This window comes from Balaenoptera physalus (assembly GCF_965194825.1).
Source record: "Balaenoptera physalus genome assembly, chromosome: 1".
Classification (NCBI taxonomy): Eukaryota; Metazoa; Chordata; class Mammalia; order Artiodactyla; family Balaenopteridae; genus Balaenoptera; species Balaenoptera physalus.
The window spans coordinates 137,184,157-137,200,058 of record NC_138882.1 but is presented as its reverse complement, the minus strand read 5'-3'; the positions used below and the strand labels follow the sequence as shown (position 1 = coordinate 137,200,058).

General features: G+C 39.8%; 2 protein-coding genes across 6 annotated transcripts in view; both read right to left on the bottom strand.

The window, feature by feature from the left end:
• RPE65 (retinoid isomerohydrolase RPE65) overlaps positions 1 to 8,970 on the bottom strand; it is a 28,123-nt gene extending 19,153 nt beyond the window's left edge. Inside the window, exons 1-6 of the mRNA XM_082420537.1 lie at positions 8,876 to 8,970; positions 7,693 to 7,775; positions 5,869 to 6,019; positions 4,271 to 4,378; positions 4,026 to 4,167; positions 430 to 577 (exon numbers count right to left, since the gene is read on the bottom strand). Of these exons, the coding sequence (XP_082276663.1) occupies positions 430 to 577; positions 4,026 to 4,167; positions 4,271 to 4,378; positions 5,869 to 6,019; positions 7,693 to 7,775; positions 8,876 to 8,886 (643 nt within the window). The 5' untranslated portion in view covers positions 8,887 to 8,970. The remainder of the gene's footprint in view (positions 1 to 429; positions 578 to 4,025; positions 4,168 to 4,270; positions 4,379 to 5,868; positions 6,020 to 7,692; positions 7,776 to 8,875) is intronic.
• The window catches only part of DEPDC1 (DEP domain containing 1), a 59,705-nt gene continuing 52,038 nt past the window's right edge, over positions 8,236 to 15,902 (bottom strand). For 4 of the 5 annotated variants that reach the window (XR_014252259.1, XR_014252261.1, XR_014252262.1 and 1 more), the window contains one exon: positions 8,236 to 14,464. The gene's annotated coding sequence lies outside the window, so the exon portion shown is untranslated. The remainder of the gene's footprint in view (positions 14,465 to 15,902) is intronic. The other variant, XR_014252260.1, reaches the window with a different exon arrangement.

Here is a 15,902-nt window from a genome sequence, read left to right as displayed (position 1 = left end):
ATGTTTGTAGTTTTGGGAATTAAATACACACAAAATACTACACTTTCATATACATGTGTGTATCCTATTACACATACACATATTTGTTTAAAATCTTAATTTTGTCTGGCACATGGATAAGTGCTCAAAAATATTTGCTGGATTCGAATCTAAATCTTATATGATCAAAGTCACATATACACTACATCTTTGAAACACTGTAGAATAGAACATGGCGACTTATTTTTGAAGATGTCATTTCCGGCTATGGTGCTCTTTGGCATTGGTCCCCTGGTAGGGTAAGGGTGAGGGGCAGTTGTCCTAAAATCTGAGAGTAATGTAACTGTCCATAGTGCTATCCTGATATTTCTAATCTGACACCCTGTATTTCCAGTAACTTTCTCATATTATAGATACTTGTTTTAAGAAGAGTCAAAGTGGTAAACTGACCTGCTTGTAGTGGAGGGATCTTTACAATATTGTAGGCAATTGAAAAATTTTTCCCAAAGCAATTACCAATATTGTAAACAGTCCCATCATTTTCAATGTGGGGGTGAGCAGTGGCTCCATTGACCGAGACATAGTTGCAAAGATCAACCTATGGAAGGAGAACAAACATCACCCATGTTAAGAGAAAGATCGTATTACACCTTTGGTTCCTCAGTCTGACCTCACCGTTACCACTTGCACCCTCACCTTAAGTGTGCTTTCTCTCTCTTTCCATCTCTCTGGGTCTTACCCTCTTTTAAGTCTGTAGAAGTCCCATCTTTAGTGCTGAGCTCTCCTCTGACCCCCATGCTGACCCCTCATGCCTCTGAAATCTTCAAGTTCTCCCCAGTTGAGCTCTTCAATTGATGTAGGCCATACATTCTTCTGGTTGGTTACTTTCCTTTTGCACATGCAGTTTGTCTTCAAACAGTGACGAATTTGAAGCCTGGAACTTCTTTACATTCCCCTTATTGAATTACATTGAATTGTATGCTGATAGCCAATAATTTTCATTTTATAAAAATGGCAATTTTTTATGATACAACCTAAATACCAAATCCAGTGTCTTACATACAGAATGAATTTGGAACTGAAAGGAACTTCAGGATTCATCTAGTATAGAAAGTCTTAACCTAAACAGACTTCAGGGGAACCATGAATTCCTGGAATTAATGGAAACTTTTTGAAGACAGGATTCAGTGCTTTAATTCATTTTGGATTCTCATAAAAAATTCAAAACCACTAATCTACCACAAACCTCTCAGTTTACATAAGGAGAACTTGAGGTGTCAGAGAGATCAAATGACTTATCTAAGGATGTAGGGCACTAGAATTTCTACCTGGAACCTGCTCAATAAAGATTTATTGAATGAATAATCGATGGAGTATATATTTGTCTAACCAAAATTCTTTCTATGTGATTAGGAGAGTATGTTTTAAAGCATAGGGAGTTTTCAGCACCCTCATTTAAATAAAAGGCAAGACATTCATTCAGTCATTCAGTCATTCATCAAGTATTCCTTGAGCTTCTATTATATGCCAGGTGCTGTGTCAGGGTCTAGGAAAACAGAGATGGCCCCTGCTTTCAAGAACTTCAGTCTAGATTTGCACTGTCCACTATGGTAGCCACATATAGCAATTTAAATGTAAGTTAACCATAATTAGATAGTGCTTCAAATTCAGTTCCTCAGTCACATTAGCCACATCCAAGTGCTCAATAGCACTTGGACAATGAAAATATAGAACATTTCCATCGCTGTAGAAAGTTCCATTTAATAGCACTGTATTAGACCAATAAGCTGGTATACAGTGCAATAGGTGCAAAATGGTATCTGTAAAGAAAGGCCATCTAACCCAGACTAGGGGAGTAGGCAGGGCTTCCCAAGGGCAATGACTCCGACACATGCTTGAAAGATGAGTAAAATTTACCAGATGGAGAAGGATGACAGTGTGTTCTAGGGAGTAGGAACCCTAATGTAAAGGCATAGAGTTGCAAAAAGTTAATGCTGCTTGGGGATTACTAGTCATTCAGTATGGCTGCGGTGATACACACACATGGAGGAGGAGAAATAAAAATGGGCCAGCCACAAAGGTCTGTGTTTTTAACTTTATCTTGGAAACTATGGGTGCACTAGTTGGAATAACACATTTATACTTGCATTTTAGAAAAAAAAAATGCTTCAACTGAATTAAGGAGGCTGTATTTAAGGGAATCAGGCTGGAGGCAAAGGAACTTGTTAGAAGTCTATTTCAGTAATAGTAAACAAAAAAAAAACACTCAAAATTTTAAAACTATATTTTTATACAAAGTCAGGGTATAGTGCTGCTCACAATGAAACCTGACTCCTAATAAAGTCTATTCTGGAGCCATACCATGAACTTCACACTTCCAATTAAATTACTATGGTAATCGGATTCACTGCCAAAGTCAAATGGATGGTTTAGAAACTCAGTTTCAGTATTTCTCTAAATGATCTACATACACACTCATATGTGGTTTCAAACATACATCTAAACTAAGAAAGAGCTATCGAGAATATGTTAAGCCTTAGTAAATAGTCTGTTGGGGATTACAAATCAGCTTGTGATATTGAGACCCATTGTTGGGACTCCTTTTCCTTTCTATTCCTACTACACCGAATATCTAGTTCTGGTCTTCAATTCCAACTAACTGGTCTCCTAGCTATCCCTTATCTCTTTTGTCCTCCCATACAGCTTACATGTGGCTTCCAGATTAAATAAGCTAAAGTACAGCTCTGCTTATACCACTTCCCTGAACAAAAACTTTCAGTAGCTTCCCATCAGCTAAACGATTTATTCCAAATTTTTGTCCATTATTCAAACTTCTAGTTTCACCCTACCCTGTGTTTCACTATTCCCCTTGACATGGCATGCTTTAGATCACTAGTTCTCACCTGGGAGTGCTATTGCCCCCTAGGGGGAGAGTTGGAAATGTTGGGGAGCATTTGGAGTTTGTACAATGATTGAGGACATGTCTGGTGTTTAGTAGGTGGGATCAGGGATACCAAACCTCTGCAGTGGGTGGGACAGTCCCCACAATGACGAAGTACCACCGGCCCAATGCCACTGCCACCTCCATTGAGAAATACTGCAAATCTAGCCAAATAAATTATTCTTTATCCTCCAGTTTCCCACCTCTATACAGCTGATCATGGTACTCCCTGTATATGAAATGTTCTTTCTCCAAATTCAATGAAGTTGTGCCTTCCCTTTAACTTCTAACTCAAATGCAAGACTTTTAAACCTTCCTTGATCTGCCCCACTTCACATCCACCAACTACTGCCAGAAGTTATCTTTCTTTGTCCTTTCATAGAAGGTTTTCCTTCTGTGAAAAAAGTCATCACATTCTGTGTCCTATTATAGTTAAGTAATGTATTTATTTGATTTCTCCACCTAGGTGTTAAGCTTTCTGAAGACAAGAACAATGTCTTGCAAATAGTTACAACTTAATAAATATTGGTTGAAAATGTCTTATCGAATGCTGCACCGAGACTGCCTAAGTTCTCATCAAAATTTGTCACTTTCTAATACTGCTGACATGTTTCTCTATGCTTTTTCATTTAAGATATAGCTTTATTTCTAACAAGAAGTGTCTATAAGAAGGGGCAGGTTGGTGCAACACACTTTCCTAGAACAATGAATGGTAGGATTTTCAATATTAAATGTTCCAGTTCCATGCTAGTCTATAAAAACCATGAAGAGCAGGGACCATATTGTCTTACTCATTGGTATATCTTTTGCATCTAGCATAAGTTCTGGTACATGGAAGGGACTCAATAAATATTTGTGTCACAAATAAATATGTTAGGCATTTTATACGGTTTTCCTCCAATCCACATAATAAATGTTTGAAATTTCACAGATGGAGAAACAAAGTTTGCCCTATGTCACATTGCTAGTAGTTGATGACAAAGCAGGGATTTGAAACTTAATCTATCTGGCTCTCATATTCTTCAAACCCAAATGCACAGCTGACTTAAGTCTAAGTTGCAAATTCTAAATTCCTGAGCGATATCGTCTGAGCACTGTGTCCTACCTGCTTAATTGTCTCCAAGGTCTCGGGATTAATCTTTGTAATGAAGTTGGTCTCTGTGCAGGCATAGTAATCTTCCCCCACTGGGTAGATATTAACAAGGGCATTGTCAGTAACCTCCACTCCTCGAAAGTAAGAAAAAAACCTGCAGAAGCAAATGGATTTTTCAGTCCAGTAACTTTCAAGCCATGAGAGAAAAAGGGCTAATGTAAAACGTCTTTAATAACATGCAGTTGGGTTTCAGTAACCTGGAAAATATATTCTTGCAGGGGTCTGGGAAAGCACAGGTGCCAAATTCTGTTATGACGATCCTTTTCTCAGTCATTGCCCGTACGTAAGCATCAGTGCGGATGAACCTGAAGGACATTGAGACACGGGAAAGGGTCACAGACAAGGGCAATTAGTGTAGTCCATGGGGAGCTTAGAATATGGTCATTCCATGTGCCCTTCTAAAGTCAGAATCATAAATCCACAACATGAAGAATGAAGAGTCTCGTAACTTTCTTGGGGTGACTGAAGGAGAAAGAGACAATGTGCCACGAGCTTAAATTTATGTCTTATAAACTTCACAGTGACATATGAGGAAATCAAGGTTCAGAGAAATTAAGTGATCGGCATATGTGGCCAGAGCCAGAAAACATGCCTTTTCCATATCACACTATGCAGCCCCATGGGTAGTTCACATTGGACCTCTGACTTCCTGTAGCCTATAATTCACCAATCTACACTGAGCGGGGAAGTATAGAACATGTTATGTTGAACTATATTCCTTTCAATCTTCCTCATGTTCCTCTTGTGTTTTTCTTCAATTTAAAAATTTATTTTGCTACTTTTAGAAGTAGATATTCTTGAATCCGGTCTTTTGCACAGGCAGACCTCCTGAACCATATCTCCCAGACTAGATGGCATACGTTGCCTAGGATTTCTCATGTGGAGAGCCAATTAAAATCTGATTTTGCACTTTCATGAAGAGAAAAAAGTACCAAGGTCTTTAGAAGGCGTATAAAGGCTTTGCCTGACCTCCAAAATATGCTTTCATAACTAAATTTTTGCTTGACCTGATCTGTTTCTCTTCTATTACAGTCCAAGTTATCCTGACTACTTCAAGACTCCATTTACTCTTTCTTTTGATGTCTCTTCAGAATGCCTGAAATCTGTGGTGATCAACAAAGCTGCTAACAGGCCTGAATATTAAGGCATAAGACAAACTATTTATTGTGGTGTTAATGAATCTTTGTAATGAAATTGGAGTGATGGCTTAGGGCTTCAAGCCTTTTAGCAACAATCTTTTGTTTTTAGAAAACTTCTCTTTTTTGTATTATTATGACATATTTGGTCCTTACCTCCTTTGTGACACCCCTCCCTCCTTCCCATTGGCCTTTCTGATTATAAAAAAGGAAAGACATCAAGAGACCCATGGTTTAATAAAAATAAAAATAACTATTATTATTATTAAATGCTTCCTATGGGCTAGGTACCATGTTCTCATTTAATCCTTGTAATAAACCCTGAAGTAAATTCTCATTTCTCCCATTTTTATAGATGACAAAACAAAGAATTAGAGATTAACATCTTGCCAAAGGGCACCCACCTAGGCAAATGGTATGTAGTAGGGGATATAGGATTTGAAGCCAGGCATGTCAGACCCCAAAGCCCTAGTTCTTAGCTGCTTCTTTATCCTGTAGTACATCTCCGAGGTGTCCGTACAGACTCACTGGCCCAGGAGGATTCTGAGCGGAGGCGAGTATAAAAGTCTCCTCTTGGGCTCAGGAGGTTGAAAAGTACATGGAGGGAGGAGCTGAGATAGGTCCGACCCCTAGGAGGAGTGGGCCCTAGTGTTCTTTACCTTCTGTGGTATGTGACGTGTCCTTCTTTAAAGTCAAACTTGTGCAGGAGAGCTTGCCCATCAAACAGGTGGTAAAATGGCTCAGATCCAACTTCAAAGAGTCCTGGCCCACATCGAAGGAGACTGCCGGTCAGCCAGAGGGGGATCCTGCCTGTGATGAAGGCAAGACTCAGAACATTGCTTCTTACCCCTGCCCTTCTCACCCAGGTAAGGAGCAGTGATTATCTAAGCAGCCCGATTGGGCAGCCTCTTACTTCTAAAGCTGGCAGTCATTTCCATTCCCAGCTCTCACGGAGGGTAGCTCTCAGGAAATGCCTGCTGGCCTACTCTCCTTTCACTAGGAGACCAAGTGGTAGGAAATGTGGCAACATCTCAGAGTTTAGATAAAGGGTTGGAAGGAGACAGGGAAAAGTATCTCGAATGGAATGGGATTCTCCATCTAACAGATTTCCCCAGCTACCAATACATTTGCCTTTTTACTGTCTCACTTTTAAGAAAAATTTCAAATTTCTTGATATATAGGAGGGATGGATTAGAAGCAGGGATCTAGATACTAAACAAAGATGTGTCTACAGAACAAACCATTTAAATGAAACAACAAGAATACTGGCTTCTTAAAATATAGAGCTATATTCCTTTGAGAATATGGGCTACTGTCCAGATAAAGGTCAACCTGCTGTAGCAGAAAGTGCAAAGGGCTGTCAGAGACCTGAATTCTTCTGGTTCAGGATTTGCTATGTGCCATCTCTAGGCCTCCGTGTCCTTCTCTGCAAAATGAGGGGCACACAAGAAAGGCCTTAAGTCTGTTCAGTCTAAACAGTTAGGTTTGTGCCCTTTGATCCTTTGAAAAGTGCAGCATTTGGCAGTGTTTGTATAATCCTTGCCATTAAAAAAAAAAACAAATGTAGTATTTCATATAGCTCAATTTCAGCAGCCCACTTTATAAGGATTTATATTTCTGATAAAACTTTGAAAAGAAGGCATGGCTTAACTAAAAGGCACAGCATTAATTTGATTGCTAGAACCTAGATTGTTAGCATGAGAATCTAGTTGAGAAAGAGCACTGGGCTCATCCCTTCTATTTTGCATAAGAGACAATTGGGAGGAAAGAGACCTGCCCAGGCTTTGGACCTTCCTATAACACCATGTCTAAGCAAGGATGCTATGTGTGGGTCATGTGGTGACTTTGGATAATGATAACAGTAGTAATAATAACAACCATCTATTGATAACTTTGTGCTGGATACTGTGTGAGTCTTTCTATTTACATTATCTCATTTAAACTTCACAACATCTCGATGAGGTAAAATTTGGTTTATGGTAGGTGAATGAATTGAGACTCAGAAAGTTTAAGTAACTTGTTGAAGGATTCACAGATAGTAAAATAATAGAGCTACGATTAGCACCTACATCTGCCTGACTCCAGAACCAAGACTTCTGATATAATGGGCATGAAACCAACCACCCTTTATTGTCATATTCCCAGATGCTTATCACCAGGCCTTCATTTATTCTGCAACTGATAGAACAGACATTTACAGGACATTTTCTATGTGCCAGGCACTGAGCTCGGCACTGACAGTTTAAAGATGACAAAGGTGTAGTCCCAGTTGTTAAGGAATTTCAGTTAGGTAGCATTTTTCTATATTAGAGAAGTAAAGAAAAGAGGAAATGGGTTCTTAGTATAAAAAGCCCAAACGTCCAGATTCCTCTCTCTGTAGCCCACAGGGGGAGCCCGTACTGAGAGGTGCCAATGAATAAGGAGACAGAGAAGAGAGATTGAGACAGAAAAGAGAAGATGGCTTCAAGATAGGTGAGACCAACCTGTAACATGAGCTGTGAGCGGTGAGGATAGTTCCTCCACAGTTTCAAACAGTTTCTTGTAACCACCAGCAGGATGTTCGACTCTGAAATGGTGGAATAATGAGGAGGAAGCTCATGTGGAATCTCAGGAAGTCCATGGAGACAGAGGCAGAGCTCCAGGAGAAAAGATGCTCTCTGCTCAATGGTGGTGCATACTGCCAGTCTAGCCTGGGCTGGGAGCACACAGTGTTTTGGTGTGGTGTGGTGGTAGAAATGTATCAGGGTGGCAAAGGGGCCCAGGTCAGTGCTCCTCCTTTGATGAAGGAGAAAATGACCTCCCTTTTAATGCCACAGTGGACTTGCCCTCTGCAGTTTTCCCATATTTCTGAAGACAAGTCAACAAATCCCGCCATTGTCACTTCTCTTCCTGACCGAGTCCTTCCCACAGAATTAGCCTGCCCTGTCCGCATCATTTATTCTCTTGCCTCACAGACCGTCTCATTCCTCTCCCTCTTATGCACTGGGAGACCACAGGTTTGGGGGTCAGTTTTTCATCCTTTGTTATTCACCCATATTATATCATCACTTCTTCCCATCATCTCATTTCATCACCAATCTCCAAGAGCTACAGTACATTTTAAATATAGTCAGACAAGGAGACTTAGGTCTTATATTTTTGATTATTTTCTCCCTTCTCACTTTGGCTCCATTTTATAACTTCTTAGAGTGAGAGCTCTGACCAGACTGCCTAATTATGATAGTTATTTTTTATTAAGCACTTACCATGTGCCACATACTATAAAAAGGACTTTGTATGCTATTCGTTCATTTAAATCTCACAACACCATAATGGGGTAAGTACTACTCATTCTATATATGGAAAAGCCAAGACTCCAAAAAGTAATTTGCCCAAAATCACACAGCTAGGAAATGGCTGGGCAAGAAGTGGAACCCAGGTCTGCCTCGTTGAAATCTTCATGCTCACTACTACTTCCAAGGCCCATTCCAAGCCACACAAATCCCACTGTAATTTAGACCTGAATTCTAGATATTTGCTTCAATATATAAATAGGAAGAAACTCCCCGACCATGACCCAAGGCCTTCCCTAAAGGGGTCATCAGTCCTCTTCAGGAGCTCTTGAAATAGACCATTTACCATCAACACACTAAAGAATTAAAAAAATAATCTCCCAGAGATACTTACTGGCTGGACATTTTCTCTCAGTGGAGGATTGAGAGTTCTGGCACCAGTTGTGGAATGAGGAGGCAAGTCCTCAGCCAGGGGCCTTTATATGCCTTCTAAATCCACCTAAAAAGAGTTATGGCTTTGGGAACCCTTTCTCACCCCTTCAGCTGAGAGAGGGTGAATAGAAGTGGCTTTCAGTGCTCAGATACTCCTGATGCTTGAGCATTAATTTGGGCTGGCCGCTCCCTTAATTGTTTTTTGGCTATTTTCCAGAGACCTCAATCCTTCCCAAAGAGAATGAGAAGTGGATTAGAAAGAAAGGAGTTGTGTGGGAGTGGCTAGCATCAGGCCTGTGCTGATCTGTGTCACCCCACTGGAACCTGGCAACATTCTCTGGTGCCCACCTCCCTCTTCCACTTCTGTGCCCTCATCTTTACCCCCATTCATTTATTCATTCACTTACTTATTTTTAAAAATATCTATTACACATTGTCTGTGGAGCAGGCATGAATGAGCCATCTCTGTCTTCACACATCCTGTAACTCTGCAAGAATAACAAGAAACTAACAAACTATTCAATACAATTTTATAAGTGCTATGATTGGAGAAGTATGGAGTGTTATGGAAGCATACTGTAGCACTTCTAACTCTCTCTGGTCACCTTATCAGCTCCATTCAGGGCCCAATTCCGACCAGGCTGAGGACTTCAGCTACATTCTTTTGATTTGCTGCAGATGAACCCCTTTCATATCTTTGCTTGTTACTAATGCTTTCCTGATCTCCACATCACCTTGCTGTTCATTGGTACGTGTGCTGCACTCAGAGAGTAAATAGCACTATTTCATTCATATTTCCACATTCCTTTATTTAGCCTCAATTGTTTGCCAGCACAGACATGGTACTGACTAAAGGAGTCCCCCGGAAACAGACAAGATACTTACTATACCAGCTGGCAACCTTAACATTTTTTTAGAAACTCACCATGATCAAGTGGGCTTTATCCCAGGAATGCAAGGACTCTTCACTATACACAAATCAATCAATGTGATAAACCATATTAACAAATTGAAGACGAAAAACCATATGATCATCTCAATAGATGCAGAAAAAGCTTTTGACAAAATTCAACACCAATTTATGATTAAAACCCCCCAGAAAGTAGGCATAGAGGGAACTTACCTCAACACGATAAAGGCCATATATGACAAACCCACAGCCAACATCGTTCTCAATGGTGAAAAACTGAAACCATTTCCACTAAGATCAGGAACAAGACAAGGTTGCCCACTCTCACCACTATTATTCAACATACTTTTGGAAGTCATAGCCACAGCAATCAGAGAAGAAAAATAAATAAAAGGAATACAAATTGGAAAAGAAGAAGTAAAACTGTCACTGTTTGCAGATGACATGATACCATACATAGAGAATCCTAAAGATGCTACCAGAAAACTACTAGAGCTAATCAATGAATTTGGTAAAGTAGCAGGGTACAAAATTAATGCACAGAAATCTCTTGCATTCCTATACACTAATGATGAAAAATCTGAAAGAGAAATTAAGGAAACACTCCCATTTACCACTGCAACAAAAAGAATAAAATACCTAAGAATAAATCTACCTAAGGAGACAAAAGATCTGTATGCAGAAAACTATAAGACACTGATGAAAGAAATTAAAGATGATACCAACAGATGGAGAGATATGCCATGTCCTTGGATTGGAAGAATCAACATTGTGAAAATGACTATACTACCTAAAGCAATCTACAGATTCAATGCAATCCCTATCAAACTACCACTGGCATTTTTCACAGAACTAGAACAAAAAATTTCACAATTTGTATGGAAACACAAAAGACCCCGAATAGCCAAAGCAATCTCGAGAAAGAAAAACGGAGCTGGAGGAATCAGGCTCCCTGACTTCAGACTCTACTACAAATCTACAGTAATCAAGACAGTATGGTACTGGCACAAAAACAGAAATATAGATCAATGGAACAGGATAGAAAGCCCAGAGATAAACACATGCACATATGGTCACCTTATCTTTGATAAAGGAGGCAAGAATATACAATGGAGAAAAGACAGTCTCTTCAATAAGTGGTGCTGCAAAAACTGGACAGCTACATGTAAAAGAATGAAATTAGAACAATCCCAAACACCATACACAAAAATAAACTCAAAATGGATTAAAGACCTAAATGTAAGGCCAGACACTATAAAACTCTTAGAGGAAAACATAGGCAGAACACTCTATGACATAAATCACAGCAAGATCCTTTATGACCCACCTCCTAGAGAAATGAAAATAAAAACAAAAATAAACAAATGGGACCTAATGAAACTTAAAAGCTTTTGCACAGCTAAGGAAACCATAAGCAAGATGAAAAGACAACCCTCAGAATGGGAGAAAATATTTGCAAATGAAACAATGGACAAAGTATTAATCTCCAAAATATACAAGCAGCTCATGTAGCTCAATATCAAAAAAACAAACAACCCAATCCAAAAATGGGCAGAAGACCTAAACAGACATTTCTCCAAAGAAGATATATAGATCGCCAACAAACACATGAAAGGATGCTTAACACCACTAATCATTAGAGAAATGCAAATCAAAACTACAATGAGGTACCACCTCACACCGGTCAGAATGGCCACTATCAAAAAATCTACAAACAATAATGCTGGAGAGGGTGTGGAGAAAAGGGAACCCTCTTGCACTGTTGGTGGGAATGTAAGTTGATACAGCCACTATGGAGAACAGTATGGAGGTTCCCTAAAAAACTAAAAATAGAACTACCATACGACCCAGCAATCCCACTACTGGGCATATACCCTGAGAAAACCATAATTCAGAAAGAGTCATGTACCACAATGTTCATTGCAGCTCTATTTACAATAGCCAGGACATGGAAGCAACCTAAGTGTCCATCGACAGATGAATGGATAAAGAAGATGTGGCACTACAATGGAATATTACTCAGCCATAAAAAGAAATGAAATTGAGTTATTTGTAGTGAGGTGGATGGACCTAGAGACTGTCATACAGAGTAACCTAAGCCAGAAAGAGAAAAACAAATACCGTATGCTAACACATATATATGGAATCTAAAAAAAAAAAGGTTCTGTAAAACCTAGGGGCAGGGCAGGAATAAAGATGCAGACCTACTAGAGAATGGACTTGAGGACATGGAGAGGGGGAAGGGTAAGCTGGGACAAAGTGAGAGAGTGGCATGTACATATATACACTACCAAACGTAAAATAGATAGCTAGTGGGAAGCAGCCACCTAGCACAGGGAGATCTGCTTGATACTTTGGGACCACCTAGAGGGGTGGGATAGGGAGGGTAGGAGGGAGACACAAGAGGGAGGGGATATGCGGATATATGTATATGTATAGCTGATTCACTTTGTTATACAGCAGAAACTAACACACCATTGTACAGCAATTATACTCCAATAAAGATGTTAAAAAAAAAGAAATATTAAAAAAAACTGATATAAAAAAATTAATAAGTGGTTACTGCTAGTCACCCTCAAGCTCTTCAACAAACCTATAAAACAATTAATCTGAGCACTCCTCAAGATAGATGACAAAACCTTACTGTCCCAGCATGCCTTGCAGTGAGGATTCAGGAATGTGACCTGGGCTCCATCAATAAGAGGCAGGGCCAGAGGTCCTAGTGGTAGCACCCAGTGCTTAGCATCAGTGTTGTCTCCACTCATCCAAGGCAGCCATTCCACAGTGAAGCCTGGAGCATTGTCACTGGCCTGGTGATCTCCAGGTCTCATTCTTTAGTCATCCCAGAGATTCTGTTAGCTACCTAATATTTAAAAATTCTGTTTGCCGCTTTCATTAACTAGAGTTGATTTCACTGTTTACAGCTAAGAGCTCTGTCTCTAGAAAATTATGGTAATATAGGATACTGTGGTATTACATATAATGAACATCTATATTGGTATATGGAGGTCCTGGAAGGATTTTTGAGGACGTATCTAAGCTGAGCTAGGAAGAATATGTAAATGTTAGCCAGTAAAAGTGTAGGGAGAAGAGTATTCAGGCACGGCTTGGGGGAATTTACAAGAGTCTGGAAGCGAGCATGATTTGGGGAAATGGCAAGAGATGAAGCTAGACTAGAGATAATCATAGGCCAGATTTTGCAGAGCCTTGTGAACTATGTAAAGAAATTGACACCCATATCACGAGAACAGAGGGAATCGCTGAAATACTTTACCCAGAAGAGTGACATGATCTGATTTGCCTTTTATTAAGACCACTCTAATTACATTGTGGACAATAAGTAGGAATGGGAGATTTGGGCAAGATAAATTAGAGAGAGACCAAACAAATGAAGGTAGTTGATGTAGGGGGATGGGTTGGGGATGGATATGATATTCAAGAGATATTTCAGAGGAAGACTGATCAGACTTTGTGATTGGTGAAGGTATGGAGAAATAAAAGGCAGGACAAGGATTACAAGTAGGTTTCTGGCTTGAATTATGGTACAGTTCATTGGGATAGTGCAGTCTGTGTGTGTGTGTGTGTGATGTGTCAGCGATGCAGAGAGAATAAATTCTGATTTAGATATATGTTTATTAAAGAAAGATCACTGGGGGTTGTATACTTTTAAAGCTTTATAGGGAAGTGTGATGAGTTGGAATCTGAAGGATAGACAGGGTGTGGAGAAGGCAGAGAAGATGGAGAGGACACTCCTGGTGAAGGGAACAGAGGGAGAGAGGGCAGTTTGGGAGGCACATGTTAGAAGGATTTTCTGTCTTCTGTACCACTTGTGCTGGATTTCATTTTCTCAGAAGGAGTCTCATCTCCTTGAGTACAGCCATGTGCCACGTTGTGATACCTGTACACTGGCAGTCCACTGAAGAGAAATTCCAGGAATACCAGGACCCAGCTGCTCTTCTTCCTGTACACCTCCCATTACAAGGGGCCAAAGGAGAAGGCTTTGCGGTAGCCAGGTGCCAGAAAACTACACTACACTATACTACACTACCGCACAACATTATGCCCTGAGGGACAGGGCATTGACAAACTGCATTTAATACTGAATATCACTTCCAGGGAGATTAAAGTCAATCTTACTGGTGCCCACAACTGCACCAAATGCCTTTCTTAGGTATTCCTGTGCTGCCTTTGGTATTCTGGGGCTGTAGCCACATTATTTAAAAACAGGAACTGATTTTAGTGATTTTTGCATTTTATTTTGCACCTTTGGTAGGCTTTATTTTTCAACCTGCTTCAATCGTAGGAGGCAGCTGTTTGACGGCTATTTGGTTTAAACATACAAATAATGGCAATTCATTTTCGGAAGGCTTACAGACTCATGGATCGTGTGAATTGTCAAGTTACCATGTGTGATTAAAGTCAGAATGAAAACTAATTACTATCCACTGAACCTCACTAGACCCCAAGGTCTTCAGGTATAAACGAAGCAAAATAAGCAAAAGCACTTTTTAGCTAAGTACTGTATGTTAAGTATCAAGTAATACTTACCAATGCTGACTCTCAGGGAGTTTGATTTCATGTCTAATCTTCCAGCTTATACCTCCTACCTCAGGGTAACTTATTTCCTCTGTTCTCCGGTCCCTGTGAAGTTAGAGAACAGCTGGGTTATATACGCTCCAAAGCCCCAAATGCAGACTTCTCTTTCAGGTCTAATTGTTTCCTTTTGTCATTTCAATGTGATACACTGGACCACCAATGGATTGTTATTTTTTCTTTCATCCTCTCCTCTTATTCTCCACCTTAATTTTTTGCTATTTGGTAAAATCAAATCATCATGTTTGATTTCTGTGTTTTCCAAAGAAACTGTTTCATTTTGATATATTTTGGTACTTTTACCAAAATAATATTCCATGAGTTGAAACAGTAAATCAACTTTCTTCAAGCAGAGATTTCTAAATAAGAATTGATCCCACATTTCTTTGAAGAAACCATTTTTGAAGGTAAAATAAAAGCTACTTTTTCATCTTGGTATTAGGCAGACCATGAGGTCATCATGAGGTGTCTGGATTATATTCTGAGAGCAATGAGAAGATATTAAAGGATTTTAAGCAGGGCAATGACTGAGGTGATCTAATATATGTTATTTGGGGGAAAATCACTCTCCCTGGTATTTGAAGAATAGATTATAAGTGTCTGGCATGGAAGTAGATAAAGCAGTAGTTCAGATGAGGTATGATGGTTCTTAAACTAGAGTGGAACAATGAAGATGGAAAAAAGTGAATGGATTTGAGATCTGTTTTGTAAGTAGGAATATAGGACTCATGTGATATAACTGATATGTCTAGGATGAAAGAAAATGGGGTAATGGGGTATATCATTTATTTATTGCAAATATTGCAGCATAAAAATTAACACCAAACCTCAGCGTCATACAACATTAAGGTAGATTTGATGATATTGGCTGGACTTGCTCTTGTAACTGGACTTTGCCTGACTGTCAGCTGATCCAGGTCTCAGCTGAGATGAGTGGGGTAACTTGGCTTTACTACACAGGTCTCCTCTCCAGTAGGGTGACCTGGGCATATTCTCCTGGCAATGGCAGAGATGAAAGAGAGCAAGTAGAAACATGAAAAGCTGCCTAAGGCCAAGGCTCAGAACAAATACACTGTCACTTCTACCATCTTCCATTAGGTCAATCCAACAAGTCATGAGTCCAGTCCATGCATCAAGGGGTGTGAAAATAGCCTCTGCCTTTTTAGTCATTAGTGAGAACTGCAGTGTCACATGGCAAAGGCCACGGACATAGAAAAGGATGAAAAACCCAGGCCATTTTTGTAGCATGGCACATGGGAGAACCAAGTTGGATTTCTAGGTTTTTGCTTGAGCAGCTGAATGAATATTACACTATTCTTTATGACTAAAGGAGGAAAGGTTGAGTGGGAATGGGTATATCAAGAATTCACAGTGAAATCTGAGATGCTATAAAACGTTCGTCTTCTCCACGGGGCTTACTTGTCTATCCTTCTTCCCTCCTGTAGCACCCCCTGATCCTCCTTACCCTGAAGGAACTTGTTCAGTA